Source organism: Aquarana catesbeiana, linkage group LG08 (assembly GCF_042186555.1).
Source record: "Aquarana catesbeiana isolate 2022-GZ linkage group LG08, ASM4218655v1, whole genome shotgun sequence".
Lineage (NCBI taxonomy): Eukaryota > Metazoa > Chordata > Amphibia > Anura > Ranidae > Aquarana > Aquarana catesbeiana.
The window spans coordinates 201,332,788-201,349,519 of NC_133331.1; the positions used below are offsets into that span (position 1 = coordinate 201,332,788).

Here is a 16,732-nt window from a genome sequence, read left to right on the forward strand (position 1 = left end):
AAAGGTGTTATGTGATATAAAAGCTACACATTGCAACTGGGCAATATCTATAGTCCTGTATATACTTAAATACAAAGACAGTAACTGACATGGACATTAAACACATACAAATTGTACACTCACTTGCATACAGGACACCGCCACGTTCCTCGCTCACAGTTCAGTTGCAGATAGGATTCCAGATCAAAGCACTGCACACACAAAGAGGAAAACATTATATATACACACACACACACACACAATACTGCACAAGCAATATACAAGCTGTTGATTTGTCACAATAGTTCTGGACAACACTATTTTGAAACAGGTGGTTAGTCTGATGCACTGACCTGTACATGTTTGCAGTCATGTCCCCGTGCAGGCAGCTGGATCCGTCTGAACGTGATCGGGCATTTCAATGAGACTTTAATTGCCGTCTGCTCTACTCCATCCTCTCCATTTAGTGCTGCATTACCAGATGATGCTGCTACACTGCTGAAATTTCTCTTTACTGCAGAGACAAACAAGCAGGGTGTCAGAAGAAAAGCTTGCTGTTCTCATTTCCCACTGCGCCCAATCTTGTTCTCTCCCAATGCAATATGGAAGACACTGAGTGGTCAATACTGGCAAAGATCTGCTTTTCCTTCAAACATTTTTTTAGTCATATAGATCATGGTAGGCCAGGGTTTCCCAACTTTTTTTGCAAAAGGAAGCCCTTTTTTAAGCGGGGCAGAAAAATGTGTGATTTTGCACGTGCTACCACACTGTACATGGTGTGAACAAGCCCTAAAAATAGAATTTTTATTACAGCTTACCTGTAAAATCCTTTTCTTGGAGTACATCATGGGACACAGATCCTTAAGTAATTACTTAATGGGTTATGAACCACCTTCAGGTGTTGACACTGGTATACCCAAATCAAGGAAGTTCACTCCCTATATAACCCCTCCTCCTTCCAGGAGCACATCAGTTTTTGTAGCAAAGCAATATACTTAAATCCCAAAAGAGGGGAGGAACCTCTGTGTCCCATGATGTACTCAAAGAAAAGGATTTTACAGGTAAGCTGTAATAAAAATCCTATTTTCTTTATCGTACATCATGGGACACAGAGCCTTAATTAATGGGACATCCCATAGCAATGCTAGTTGAGGGGAGGGAGAGACAACCCGCAGGGTACCCCCAGCCTTGAGGACTTAAACTGCTTCCTGCAGCATACTGCGCCCAAAGGCGATATCCTCATACCTCTTTACGTCCACCTGATAACATTTTTGTGAATGTATGTACTGAAGACCAAGTTGCGGCCTTACAGATCTGAGCCATGGAGGCCTGGTGACGCACTGCCCAAAAAGCACTAACCGCCCTGGTAGAGTGTGCCTTAACTTGAAAAAGGAATCTTACCCCTTAATTATAAGTTTGCCTAATCCACTTAGCGACAGTGTATTTCAACACTGCCTGTCCCTTCCTAGGACGCTCTGGCAGAATACTTAAGACATCAGTCTTAAGAATCTGAGCAGTTGTCTTTAAATAGATTCTCACTGCTCTCACGACATCAAGACAATGTAGTGACTTTTCTTCCCTGGAACATGGTTTTGGAAAAAATGATGGCAGGACAATATCTTGGTTCAGGTGAAAACCTGAAACCACTTTTGGCAAAAGCCTGGACGAGGGCGTAACACCACTCTGTCCTCATGAATAATCAAATATGGCTCTTTACAAGAAAGAGTAGCCAATTCCAAAACTCTCCTTGCTGAGGATATAGCAACCAAAAATACCAGCTTCCTTGTCAAAAGGACAAAGGGAATATGCTGTATCGGTTCAAATGGCTGTTTTTGTAACACTGACAAAACTAAATTCAATTCCCAAGGGCTTAAAGGTGATATAACTGACGGACTAATCCGCATCACCCCTTGTATAAAACCCCGGACTAAGAATGCGTTTTTATTTTTTACAAAAAAAAAAATCGATAAGGCTGAGACTTGGCCCTTAATAGTACTCAAGGCCAACTTAATCTCTACGCCTAATTGTAGAAAGGCAAGAATTCTGCCTATGATATATCTCCAAGGGTGTCAACCCTTGAATTCACACCAGGAAACATAAGCCTTCCAGACTCTACAATGTATAGTTCTGGAAGTTGGTTTCCTTGTATTAATCAAAGTAGAGATAACTGACCCTGAAAGCCCATTTTTTTTGTATAAAGTGAAGTCTTCCTTTAAAACTGGGAGCCTAACAAACACTGCTGACATAAATTCCCCTCCCCTCCCGGAGAGGTGCGGTAAACAGCTTCTACTGTTTGTATTTTCAGACTTGCCCTTGTTGAGCCTGGACAGGCATTCAGCCCCTGTATAGCATTACAAACTCTAAAAGTCTGGCGTACATCGCGGCCACCGCTGCCTCCTCCCGTTCGGGTCTGCATCTGTAGACCCGAATGCCATCCGCACGCGCGGACTAGTGTTATTTTTTTAAAACTAGGAGGGGGCAGGTATTGCACAGGGATGTGGCTCAAAGATAGGTGGCGCCGTGTACGGGACGTCACGTCCACGTGGCGCACACGGCGCATACACTAGGGCGGAAGACGCCTAATCAGGTTCTAACCTGAGGCTTAACACAGACGCTCTCAGTTCATAGGCTGAAGACAGAAGTCTTTCACACTAAGGGACACAGGAGCGCTGGGCATGTAAAGGTGTGTAAGCAGGCATTTCCAGTACAGGAAATATTATGGTTACTCAGCATCAAAGGCTGATCCTTTTGGTGACATTGTTTTTTGCTAAAACTATTGTTCAGCTAATACCAACATTTTTTTCTTAAAGTATTATATATATTAAATCTCTCTCTCTCTCTCTCTCTCATATATATATATATATATATATAAAAGTATAGATGGACTTTTTACAGTTCCTAGGCTTCTCCCCTTACCGTATCCTCGCTGCAGGATACTGCTATAATAGCAGATCCAAACTTCACCCATCACAGTGGGCAGCGTAGTTAAACCTTCAAAGACCGGGTCCCTTTTAATAGGGGGTCCACTCCTCTGGACCTGTATAGCACCCCTCAGGACAACTTTAGGTAATATAGCAAGACCAAAAAGAATCCTGGTTCCTAGGGTCCAGCCCTCAAATAGAAGCGTTACAGGAAAAACCTTGTTGTTCTTATGCGAGGCCCGGGTACCATCCTGTGGCTGCAGTGGCGTGGATGGATCCGGTTGTGGAGGTTTTTTAAATCCATCATGGATCCCTCCTGGAGCTCCTCAGAGCACATCTTCACTCGTGACCAACACCTTAGACACTGGCGAAAAAAACTGATGTGCTCCTGGAAGGAGGAGGGGTTATATAGGGAGTGAACTTCCTTGATTGGGTATACCAGTGTCAACACCTGAAGGTGGCCCATAACCCATTAAGTAATTACTTAAGGCTCTGTGTCCCATGATGTATGATAAAGAAATGTAGTTTATGAAGCAGAATTTTGTGGTATGTAGGTTGTAAATCCTGTCCTCCCAAATCCTTTGCTAGCACAAATTCCCTCCGCAAAATCTCTCTTCCGAGCACAAATACATCCCCCCGCATAAATCCTTTCCACTCCTAAATCCCCCCTTCCAGCTCAAATCCTCCTCCCCCAGCACAAAAGCAGTAGAGAGGACAAGAGAATCGGGAGGTGGTGTGGGCTGTATTCCTCCACCCCCAGATCCTTCCCTCCTGTCTGTACACAGGAGTTAACACAGGATCGCTAAGATCGGACTATACAGGGGTTTTATCAAAACAGGCAGCTGTGCTGTGATTTTACCGTACACCTCAATTTTTAAACTACTGCTGGACAGGGCTGTACACATGTTGCAGCTGCAATGCTTTGATTCATGGCTGAGGCAATTTTAACTCGGCCTGCAGAGTTTGATGGGAAGCACCGCCTGTCAAACTTACTCTATGAGATCAATGGGAGTGATCCAAATGCTTGGCCCAGAGTTGCAGTGTGATATTTTAATACAAAATGCCCCTTGGGTTTACAAAAAAAAAAAACAGAGCCTGGGGAAATGTGATGAAGAAAACCATACTTTTGGAGTGTATAATGCACAACTGTGATGCATTCAAAGAGAGTGAACTTACTTTTTGTGATACAATGTTCTGCTGGTAGAAGTCTCTTCTTTAGCAGACCCTGCAGTACTGACCGTACTGAAGGCCGATGAACTAACTGCAGCACGAACAAGTGTGACTGTGGAATAAAGAAGGATGCGCTATTATGGTCAGCATCAATAAAAAAATCTCATTGTTTTACTATATAATCTTATAGCATATCATCTGGAAAAAGTCTAAAAGGGTAATATAAGCCTAAACAGGACCTAAGCCGAGAAAAAAAAAAAAAAAAAAATTTAGGGTACTACAGGTGAAAAAGGAAAAGCAGCTTTTTTTATATATATATTAATACACAAATACAAAAAGTTAGAACAAAAACCTTTAAAGCTGAACTCCAGCTTTTGATATACTTTAGTTTGTTTGTCCTTCGCCAACATGTGAGGTCTCAGGATGTGCTGTATAAACTGTATGTAGCTGAAGCTATTTACAGCATACCGCACTGTGTTCCGGGTTCAAGCCAAGACTTCCAGTCTCATACAAGGAACACAGTAGTCTATCTGATCAGCGCTCAGCCATTCAGAGAAAGCAATGTATTCTAGCAATGTATACAAAGCTTCCTTTGACTGGCTGGCCAGATTGGTGGGCTGATGATGTCACAGCCTCTGACTTAGCCAGAGGAAGCTTTGTATTCACTGCTAGAATACATCGGATAGTTGGTACAGCGGCTCCTCCTGAGCTCTTCATTTTTTATTTTTTTTTGTGGTTTACCTCATCATCTCAAACAAAAATAGGATAAATTGTAACTGTGTTACCATTTGATTGTGCTATCTGAATGTTGGCATATTTTGGAGAGACACTGTGTGATTGATGTGCACCTCAGCTGCTCATACATGGATTAAAATTCAGTCGGTTCAGCAGGGACTGGCCAAATTTTGATCCATGTGTGGACACTGTGGTTGAACTACCGATCGTCTTCTGTTCACAACCACCCTGTGGGATTTTCGCTGCTCCATCAGATGCACTGCAGGGTATAGACAGCAGCGGTGATCAGTGTATTCTGATGGTGGAAAGTCTCCCTGCTGTCAGAATACAAAGACACGGTGCGGAAGGAGAAATCGGGTTAAATTTTTGTTTTTTGTTCAACCTGCTGGTTGAACGAAAAAAAAAAAAGTTAACTCATTTATGAGATGCCCAAGTTAGTTATATATGTTGTATAATGCTGACAGAAGACTGTTATAATATTATAACCAGTTATTGATCTTGCTTAATAGTTTAGTTTACATATAGGAAATCAGAGATGATGATTCCAATGCCACTTTATAGTCTAGTGTTGATTTCTTTAGAACATTTCAATATCAATAACACATCACGTGCAAATGTATGGAGAAGTCTCGATCAGACAGATAACACTTACACAGCAACAGGCAGTGACAGTAATCTGGATAGTGTTGCGGCCCGGTTGGCAGACATGTTTGAGGTGTAGGGGTTTGTGGGAAGTCTTGTTGTCACCCCTCTCAATGGTGAGAGGTGTGGCATTGACACTGACTTGTACAGATGCTGGCCAGTTGGTGTTCATCTGACGATCTTCATGGTGGTAGCATTTAAACTGCAGTTCCAGGTCAGACCTGTTTAGGATAGCAGAATATGTATGAAAAAAAATTGTATAGAACACATATTACGTAGTTGGTAAGGTTGAAGACACCGCCATCCAGTTCAACCTGGATGTGTGCGAGTGTGAGTCACTAGCAATCTCAATGTACATTGCATTAGCTAAGAAACACATCCTTACCTCTCTTACAGTAAAGAAACCCTTACTCAGTTTATAATAAAGAGTGACTAGCTCTCCTAGGTTTAAAGGGGGGGCCGTGCCACATCCAATAGTATATATACAAAGAGAGAGGGTTCCCCTAAATGGATTTTACCAGCACTTGCACAGGAGTTATGTATAGTAGAGTAGTACAAACTCATATAAAGAATAAAAAAATATTTTTATTTATTTAAATATTCTCATATGAACAATCATAATGTCCACAATGTTTTTAATATATGAGAATCTTTAAATAAATAAAAATATTTTTTTATTCTTTATATGAGTTTGTACTCCTCTACTATACATAACTCCTGTGCAAGTGCCGGTAAAATCCATTTAGGGGAACCCTCTCTCTTTGTACCCTTACTCAGTTTGAACTGCTTCTTGTCCAGCTTCATTGTGTGGCTGCATGTTTTGTTTTCTTAGAGACCTAAGATTAATTGGTTTTCCTCCAATGATATAGTAACTATTTAAATATTTGTATATTGTGACCATATACCCTCTTAAGTTTCTCTCCTCCTGGGAGAATACGTTTAATGTACTGTAGTTGTTCCTCATAACTGAGGTCCTCCAGCACCCTTATTACCTTTGGTGCCCTTCTCTGGACTCTCTCCTGTTCAAGGACATCCTTAATGGCATACTCAAGATGTGGCCAAACAAGAGTTTTGTAAAGTGGTAAATTACAGTTTTATTTATTGAGTAAATAACCTTTAAATGCATGCTAATAGTATACTTATAGTCTGCTGGCCTTGCTTGCATGCATGGCGCTGAATGCTATTGCTGAGTCTATCATCTACTAGGATCCCAAAATCCCTTTCCATCCTCGATTCCCCCAGAGGTTATTCCCCAACAAGTAACTTGCATTTATATTTTTATTTTAGCCACTCCTCTATTTTAAATTAGGTCTTCTTGTAAAGTTGCTATATCTTATTGTAAAGTTATTGCCCTGTTTAGTTGTTTATCATCAGCAAACACGGAGGTTATTTATTTCAATCTCTATATTGTTTATGAACAATTTAAACAGAATTGGTCCCAGGACAGAGCCTTGGCGCACCCCCCTCCCCCGGGGCACCCACCCCCCCACAGCTCACAACTCCAGACCAATCAGAAAATATGCCATTAATCACCACCTTCTGGACACACTCCTGCAACCATCTCTTCAATACAAAAATACCCTAATTTGTAAATTAAATGCTTATGGGGTACTGTATCAAATGCTTTAGTGAAATCTAGATACACTATGTCCGCAGGCCTTCCGCTATCCAAATTACAGCTTACCTCCTTATCGAGGGTTTAAAGTTTTTTGTCTTCCATAAATCCATGTTGGCTACTACTATTCTTATCAGCAAAATCTTGGTTATAGTCCTTTATCATTCCTTTCAATAGTTTACATACTGTTGATGTTAAGCTGACTGGTCTGTGATTCCCAGGTATATATCTTGGCCCTTTTTTGAATACTGGTACCATGTTTGCTTTTCTCCAATCAGCTGGTACAATTTCAGGTCAGTAAGCTTTCCTTAAAAATTAGGAACTGGTCCTTTTCTAGTAATTTAAAGAGCATGCATAGTGGTACTCCATATATTTTTTTCATTTAATTATTATGTTTAGGAAGGAGTAGACACTCCTTTAGGCAGATGAACATGGAATTATACAAATACATTTGTCATATTTGCCCTTTTGCCACCAGTAGGCAGCAAGTGAGAGCCTGGTATTCTAGTGCTTAAAGTATAACTGAAGGCAAAACTTTTTTACGTTTTGGACAGAGTGGAAATGGTTTTTATTGCCATTTGTGCCACTTTCTATTTGTCCTGGGAGATACACCCTATTTGTCTGATTTACCTATAATCATTGAAAGTAAAGTAAAAGAAAATCCCAAATTTTGGGTTGTCCCCATAGATGTAAGATGGGAAATCTTCCAATGGAGGCATTGGTGTTGCGACAAGGGATTCCCTGCAGAGATTTCCACTCAGTTTCAGTTTTCCCTAGGGACGGGAAGTGAAGGTAAGTCTTCCTAATGGGACACAGACGGCAAAAAAACTATATACTGCAGTGTTGTAAATACAGACCTACATAGCAGGATCTCAGATTACAAAAGTATGCAAGTCTGGGGAGTTATGGTGTACACATAGGTGGCACCACATCCAATTAGAATGCACAAAAAAAACCTGTCATCCATAGATGGACTTTTGAGGTGCTCCAAGAAAGTCACAAGATTTTCCTTGTATGTTCTGTTGATGATGCAGTGAGATCTATTTTTGGATGTGGGTTTAACTATGTACAGTACTTTAGGGGATACACCGGTATCTTTAAACTCTAAGTATTTGGTTAAATGTTCTCTAAATAAAACATAAAATAAAAATAAAAAAGATTTAGAATGAATTTCAGGAGGTGAGGATATATGGTTCATACATATAAGCAGGAATGTTTGTTACTGAGAAGTAAAGAACCACTGTCCCCCTCTCCGGTTGTAGGAAGGATATAAATATTTTTCTTAAGGGCAACTTTGAGGTATTTATTGGGTTAATGTTGTAGATCCATCCGTTGATAGAGTAGTAGTAATTGGTCTTTATTTTTATGTAATTTTCCATATCTAACCACTTGTTCAAGGGAGTGATGTCCCTCAGTTTTAATGAAGTTTTAATTCATATAAGGGAGAATTAGCCCGCTTTTAAATGTGTGTGGAGGAGAAATCCTCATTTTAATATTAGTACTATTGGATTAAAAGTTTTGATATGTATATTAATATTATGACTAATGGAACCTTACATGCTCTGCTGCATTGTAATAATAATGTATGGTGCGAGAGGGGACACAGGGAGCGCGCAGGCGCAGTAAGGTTATGTCCGCTCGGATCGGGAGCGGAGGGTATAAAGGAGTGATTGCCGTGCCGTGTAGCCAATCCCATGATTAAGTCTTCATGACGAAACATGTCGGGGCGTGGCTACACGGCAATCGAACGCTTGTGACGTAGGACGCTGTGACAGGGAGCGCCATACGAGGAAGTGCGGAAGTGGGTCCTAGCTACACCAGGGATCGGGTGAGACAGGTATTAGAGAGCGCAGTACCTGGGTCCGCCGCGACCACCATACACTGGTTTTACTGTTTGGAGTTTTGCTGTGACAGCTTGCTGTGCTGTTTTGAGCTTGCAGTGAATTTTAAAGATAGCTCTTTATCATTACACTCTGGATATGTAAAGGTGAACTATTGGAGACCATTTATTTCCCCTTTTTGTGTGGGATAAAGCTTTGTGGCCCAACACAAGAGTATGGGTGAAAGGAGCTGGTGAGTTTATTAACCTAAGGGGAGTGGATTCACAGTCACAGAGGTGCGGTGGAAGAGTTATTTGAAGTGGAGATTTACACTGTATCACGTCACGGATCAATACTTTTGGACTTTTTTTTAAACATTTGCGGACTTATATACACTGGTGTTTATATATATTTTTTAATTTATATATATTTTTGTGTACAGTTATGATATTCACGTAATTGGTTATGCGCACTATTTTTGTGAATATAGATCATATTTTGATGCACAGTAGTAGGAAGGAGTGAGAATATAAGTTTATCACTGGTGGATTATTTAATTTCATCACTCTTTTATTTCATTTATGATTAGGATTTTATTTAGCGCTGCTATTTGAGTTCACTTGGGGCTAGATTTTGGTGAATCAAATTTTTTGCATTTATGGTTGTTACACTTCAAGCAGCAGCTTAGATTCAAGCTTCATTTTCCATCAGCGCAGCGTTTTGGGTGTAGGAGGGGGCGGATTTTCTATATACCCGATTTTGACATACAAGATACAAAACAATGAAAATATGGGAGAATACACACCCCTCATACAATTTTATTTGTACAAAATTATAAAAATATACACAGCCGTCACAAAAAAAAAACGTACTGAATACATTTATTGGCATAGGCTATACCTCCCTGGTAATAAGAAGGTAACATAGTTTTATTTATATTTATACAAGTGATCTGCATTTTTTATGTGTGATATATGTATTTCATGATGTATTTGACAAGTATAACAATATTGTTCGAGTTGGTGTTTATCTTTTACATATATTCGGTAACGCTGCATAACTGTTGACCTCTTTGTATGTCCTCCAGAGGAAGCAGGTTGTAGATCCTGCGAAACACGTTGAGGAATATGTTGATGGAGAAACAGAACGTGTATTAAGTAGAATCTGTTTTTTTGTAATGGCAAAACTATGTTACCTTATTATTAAAGAGAGGTATACCTATGCAGATAATTGTATTGAGGATGTTTCATATACTTTTTGACAGCTGCATATAGTTTTATAATTTTCTACAAATAAAATGTTATCTGGTCACTTTCTTGGGGCACCTCAAAAGTCCATCTAGGGATTCAAATTTGGGGTTTTGAGGATCTCAGATTATACAAACACACAGGTGAATGAATGATTGAGAGGAGGGAAACACATTCTCCTCCTCAGTTATGTAGACACAGTCAACTGCAGAGCTAGTGCTGGGCTTTCTTATCAGACAGCAGGCACTGTAGCATAGAAGCACCGTGCATTAAATGTTAATTTGTAAAATCCTAAAACAACTATAATTTATCTTTAAAGAACATGAGTCCTGTTTAACAGAGTTCTCCAATGAATAAGAACAGCACAGCTAGGTTAAGTTAAAACACACACACTTACCTCCACATGAGGGTCTGATGGACGGTCGGTCGTAAGTGGAACACATGATTGCTGACGGCAAGGTTGTGCTCCAATCGGAAGGGCTCCAATACTACTCCATCCCGCACAGGAAACGTCAGACGAAGTTCATCTGTGTGGCTGGCTGAGATCGAAGAAGGAGAGAAAGTGTGAACTTTCCCTTTTGCATCTGCAGTGCGACAATGTAAAAAGGCGTAAGCAAAGCTCAGGGGAGCAGAGACCCCTAAAGGGTCACTGATGCAGCAACATTAGGAACCCAAGAACAACTTGCAAATATTACAATAAAACTGTTATATGAGGCACCTGGAAAACTGATGAAACCTTTGTAAAACTGATATGTACAAAGAAGCATTTGCTCACAAAGAAATAAAAGATAGGTGTGTGGGCAATGTGCCCCACTGTTCACGGTTATACCAACTCAACTTATATTTACAGAAGTCACATCACTATTGGTGACTACTATTTGTGTGACTTTTATTTCACCTGCTACAGGTAACACTGTGGTTACAAGAGTAGGTACGATGACCTCAGGTAACTGCCTCTTAAGAGGTCTAAAACAGCCATTGCTAGTTATCTGGATTCAAACAGTGAGCACATGTGTGAAGGTACAGCATCCAATCAGCTGGCTGTCATAGACTGTTAATTGTAGACTTTTTTCTATCTGTGAGTTGAAACTTGAGACAAGGCAGAGCATGCTGCATCCCAAAAGTAAACATGATGTGATGCAAAGTAGCAGTACTAGCAGCTTGCAGCTTACACATAGAGCCAAGTAGGCTTCTATCCTGCATCAGCTGTGTTGCAACAGTGAAACCAGTAGGGAAATTGCCTTAAAACAAAGCAGAGGGGAAGCCCAGAAATGTTCTCAGCTCTGTGGCCTATAATTACTTTCAGTGTCACTAACTGGTGAGACAATCTACTTACAACAGCACTTGGGAGCTGAGGTTTGTCCTTACTAAAGACATAAATATTTCTAAAGTAAATCAATTTGGAGTGTTTTGTGGGGCTTGCATTCAATCTGTCACACATTCATCATACATTAGCACTATAGGAAATTAGGTTTACATCATTTGCTTATATTTGGCTGCCAAGTACATAAACGAACATAAAAATAGGAATTTTGTGCTCACCATAAAATCCTTTTCTTGGAGTCTATTGAGCGACACAGCTTGATGATAATTAAGCAACCTACTGTTATATTGTTGCCCATCATGAGAAATGGACACTAGGAACATAGAAAACTAGTCAGCCTTGAGGCTTTAACACCTCCAATATCACAACCTGCTTAGTTGTGGCAAGAAGCCCAAGAAAGAATAGTATATATGAGGTGAGGAAGCCGTGTTCCTCAATGAACTCCAAGAAAAGAATTTTACAGTAAGTACAAAAATCTTACGTTCTCTATTGTTCATTGAGGGTCACACTTTGATGATAATTAGGCAATCTAGCAAAGTCTCCTCATCAAGGTGAAATGCAGAAACCACTGATGATTAAAAAGGTTTATTGTTTCAAAACAACTTGCTACTAACACTGAAAACCTTCTGGTCTAAACGATGGCCACAAGAAAGGCCACCTTACGGATAAGAACGCCTAGGAGATAGGTTCAAAAGGAGGGCTTTGTGTCACCAACAATACTATATTAAAATCAAACAGTTGGAAAGCAGGCCTAACAGGCATTATAACCCCATAAAAGTATGAATTAGAAAAAGAATAGCAAGAGGGCGTTGAAAATGAACAGTGCAGACACCTAATCCTTGAGGATGCTAGGGACCAAATGTTTTTCTACACTCAACTGTAAAAACAAATCAGGCCTTGAATTTACAGATCTGGTCAATCTGGTGTACACCACAGAGTGTCCGCTAATAAACAAACTGATTGTCCTTAGGACCAATAACCCTGAACAGTTAAAGGAATGAAACTCCTCTGCACCCTAGAAGACTGGCATCCACCAGGAAAATCCTCCACTGCAGGGGGGGAGGGGGGGGGGAATCTGCTCTCCAATAACGCCAGGGACATCATAATAACTGGTTCATCTTGTCCAGAGACTTTATGGGGTTTATTTACTAAAGCTGGAGAGTGCAAAATCAGGCTCACTTCTGCATAAAAAACAATAAGCTTCCAGGTTTTATTGCCAAAGCCTAATTGAACATGCTGAGGTTAGAAGCTGATTGGTTTCTATGCAGAAGTGAGCCTGATTTTGTACTCTCCAGCTTTAGTAAATAAACCCCCATTTGTCTTGTGTGGTGATAATGTGCAGTTGCAAGATTCTTGAGTTGAACTAAGCAAATGGAACCGCTTTGAAGGTGGATGCCATCATTTCCTGCACTCGCTTTGCAGAGAAGACCAACAGCGAAATTTGAGTGGTTGAACCTGACTGCAGTGTTGATCATTTCCCGAGGAGCAGAAAGTCTTTAGCCTGAGGGGTATCCAAGGACCTCTGGACCTTGGAAATAAATGAGCACTAGGCTTTGTTTCCCTCCCATGCATGCACAGTCTGCTCACTTTCATCCCAAAGAATTGGGAGAGAGAGTGCAATCTAAGCTGCGGGTGTAGGAATTGCAGTGATTCCCAAAACCACTCGCAGTGAAAACACACTGCCATGAGTAAATGCACAGGGATACCAGTCATTCTAAATGGCACCCCCACCCATGTACAAAAGCAGAGCATTTGTGTATGCGGGAACTGTAGGGAAATCGCATGGTCAATTTGCAGGCCATGTTTTGAAAAAGGTGTACCTTTTTCTGAGGGAAATGTAGGCACAGCAGCCCATTCAAATGAATGAGCTGCCATGAACGAGCAAGCGTGGCCAGGACACACGCATGGGTGTGAACTGAGTTTAATCGCAAGCTAACCAAGCCCAGGCACAAAGGAAGAGAAAGAACAGCAGACTCCTTTAATTTTAAGTTTGAATGCACTATCAGAAAAACTGTCTTTTTCTGTTTTGGCGGAAAAACTGCTGATTGCTATTCAGCTATTTGGGTCTCCTACACTGAGTAGAGGGACTCAGCATATGACTTCGATTCATCTGGAGAATCCCTGACAGCATCAGAAAGAAGGCATCTCTGTGTTAGCTTCTGCTGGGAAAGATGACAGTGAATGTTTTATTCCTAAGCAATCAAATGCTTAAGGGAAGTACCACTTAAAGTAAACAATTTGGTAAAAATCTTACCCGTGCACATGCAGTTTAACCTTTCAATGCGGTTAGTCTCTGTTATCTCAGCACTAATTCTCGAAATTTCCAGTTTTTATGGGAAAGAGTTAACAGTGGACAGTGCAGTCTAGAGCCAGTCTGTTAGCTTGTAGAAAGGAAGAGAGGGGGCGATGCAAGGCGTGCTTTGCCTTCCTAGGGTATGGCGCGGTGATGCTTCCAGTGTAGGGAGACACAACTCTGATGCATGCATACAAGGGCGACACCATAGGATGCCAAAAAGAAAGGAACCATCCTGAAAAAGGAAACCTGGGGCAATGGCCATGGCAATAGCTTAAGCAGGAACATTGACAAGGATAGAAGACGAAGAAGCTGCATACACAGTAAGTGATTAAATATGATGCTGAAAGAGGAATGAGGATTTAAATTTCACTTTAACAGAAGGGTGGGCACCCTACAGCTGCAGACATGTACCTTAAATATTTAGAACTACAGCAAGAATACTACCACAATGGAATCCTCATGGACAAGCGTGTTGCTTACACCCACTGTGTCCCTGAGAGCAGAGGAAGAAAAGGCTTATTGCAGTAGTGCACACAAAATTGTGGCACAATGCTCCACCACTGAGCATGCAGATGTGTGACCCTTTAAAACCTGACGTGCAGTTCTTAAACAGCGTGCCACTCTGCAACTGCAGTGTCAGAAATAACACTGCAGAGAGCACTTTCTGAGGCTGCTGTGTCTTCTATTGCTGCCACTGGAAGTGTTAGATTCCAGTCGGTCTGAGACAAAGCTACTCAGAAAGGAAAGAAGAGTGGCTGATGGAGATGTCCTTCGCGCTATTTACGAGTAACAGTGAAAATGTGTAAAAAGTGACAAAGAGGAAAATGTTTTAAATAGGTGATAATAATAATGAACGTAGTGTGATGATGTCTTATGAAGACAGCAACAAAATCAGCAAGTGTTCAAATTACACTTCAATGAAATAATAAAAGTGAGGAGATCTCGCGCATAAAATCTATTCACACATGTAATAATAAAAAATTGATAAACACGATGGGTGAAAATACTGTGAAAAAATAAATAAACAAACAATCTCACACTGATCAATATGAATGGATACCCAACTAAAGTGAACTATGTTAGGTATCTGTGTATCAAAAAAAATAAAAATTAAATAATTATATACCGGTAGTTCATAAAGTGAACAGATGTAGGACTGAACTTGACTGTGTAGCTTTGTAAGTGAGCTGGAATCAAATGAACTGAGTAGATGGATAAAAGTTCATAATAATCTTAATGTGAAAAATCCCGCTAACATCAGGCTCTCAGAACTCTCACCTTAAAATGGATATATTCAGGCATCAATAGGTGTCTTATATTGGGACTGTATAATGCATCTTAGTTGTGTTCAGGCTCTCATCTGTTAGTGGCTGAGTACTTTTGCTTCCCGTTCTTCATAAAAGGATATACCTATTAGAACAGATTCCACCAAGGCTCAATCGGCCCGGTGGAATAAAGAAGGGGAAAGAAAAAAGCCTCTAATGGTGTAGTATGGGATGAATAAATCAGCTTTATTTAGGCTAAAAAGTGGTCTTAAAAAGTGGTCTCTTACATTAAAAACAATTAAAATCGCATGAAAATAGAAGGAGGGGCGTTTGAGGCGCCTCCTTACGTGACTTCCGGTTTGCGTCTGCTCTCCGCCACGCCCTACGCGTTACATCACCGCTCGTGACTTCATCTGGGGACTTGTTTATTGTTTATTTATTTTTTCACAGTATTTTCACCCATCGTGTTTATCATTTTTTTATTATTACATGTGTGAATAGATTTTATGCGTGAGATCGCCTCACTTTTTTTAAAAGAAGAGTGGCTGGTATGCACACGCTATTGTGCTGCCTGTCATCAAGTCCTGCCCTCAGAGGAGGAGTGGCAGGAATTTCAAATGACTTTTGGGCAGAAATCTGACTGGTTGCCAGAGCACAGCATAAAAGGTCAAAGGGTGGTTTGAGTATAGTATAACAATGAACTGGGAAAGCCTGTGTTCATTGGCTAACTGGAGGGACTTCCAGGATCTCCAATATAGAGGAAATCTTCCAACTGAGTCAAAAAATAGAGCAGATAAGAAGGAGACATCCATTCCCCTGAGGACATGTAGTGTAACTTAGTGTAACTGAGCTGGTGTGATGCGAGATGGGTTATTGTTTCAAGGGGGCTGTGCTTCAGTTCTCTATGTACCTAGTGTCCATTTCTTCTATAGGTGGCAGTATAACTCTAGGTTGTTTAATTACTCTCAAGCTGTGTCCCTCTGTGGACAACAGAGAAAAAAAAAAAAAAAAAGATGTTTAAACATTATCTTTAAAGCATGGCATGTATTAGCAAAACACTCACTTGGTGGTGGAGGTAAAGCACTCATGTTGGGCTTGATGTCTGGAGGAAATGGAGGCTTGACATCTTGACTGGGTGACAGGTATGGAGGGATACTGCTGCCAGGTGTCATAGGTGGTGTGGGGTTTCCAGGAACAGGTGAGTGGGGGTAATTTCCAACAGGACCCGGTCTGGAGGGCTGCAGAAGACATGAAATGAATGAAAATGAATTTTAAAGATGCCATTCTTGGCCTAGACACCCTCATTTTTCCCACATTCACTGGGCTAAAATCCATGATAAGGTCAGCTTTAGTAAATATTATTTATTGCAATGTATTTTCCAGCTACAATGTATAAGAAACAGAAGCTACAATCAGACAATATATTCCATTTATACTTTTTGTTGTTTTTTTTTTGGGGGGGGGGTTTATATATGTATCAAATATAATGCTTTGTTGTCAATTAAAGTATCCATTTTTATATTAAACAAAGTAACAGACTGCTTCAGATGGCCCTGCTGGCCAGGACCTTCGATAACATGAATTCTCTAAAACACCCCACTACTGTGTCCTGTTCATTATGGCACTAATACAATAAAGAATGGGTAAAAGATACCTGTATGCCTAGTTTTGTTGTAAAGTGCTGCTTAAGTAGAGAAACAGATGGCATTGCAAATTGA

General features: G+C 40.6%; 1 protein-coding gene across 15 annotated transcripts in view; it reads right to left on the bottom strand.

Annotated features, from left to right (window-relative positions):
- ZMIZ1 (zinc finger MIZ-type containing 1) overlaps window positions 1-16,732 on the bottom strand; it is a 479,832-nt gene that overhangs the window by 20,043 nt on the left and 443,057 nt on the right. For 14 of the 15 annotated variants that reach the window (XM_073596822.1, XM_073596818.1, XM_073596821.1 and 11 more), the window contains 6 exons: window positions 16,078-16,252; window positions 10,527-10,713; window positions 5,458-5,668; window positions 4,077-4,182; window positions 333-493; window positions 124-191 (listed from right to left, as the gene is read on the bottom strand). In XM_073596822.1, the coding sequence (XP_073452923.1) occupies window positions 124-191; window positions 333-493; window positions 4,077-4,182; window positions 5,458-5,668; window positions 10,527-10,713; window positions 16,078-16,252 (908 nt within the window). The remainder of the gene's footprint in view (window positions 1-123; window positions 192-332; window positions 494-4,076; window positions 4,183-5,457; window positions 5,669-10,526; window positions 10,714-16,077; window positions 16,253-16,732) is intronic. The other variant, XM_073596823.1, reaches the window with a different exon arrangement.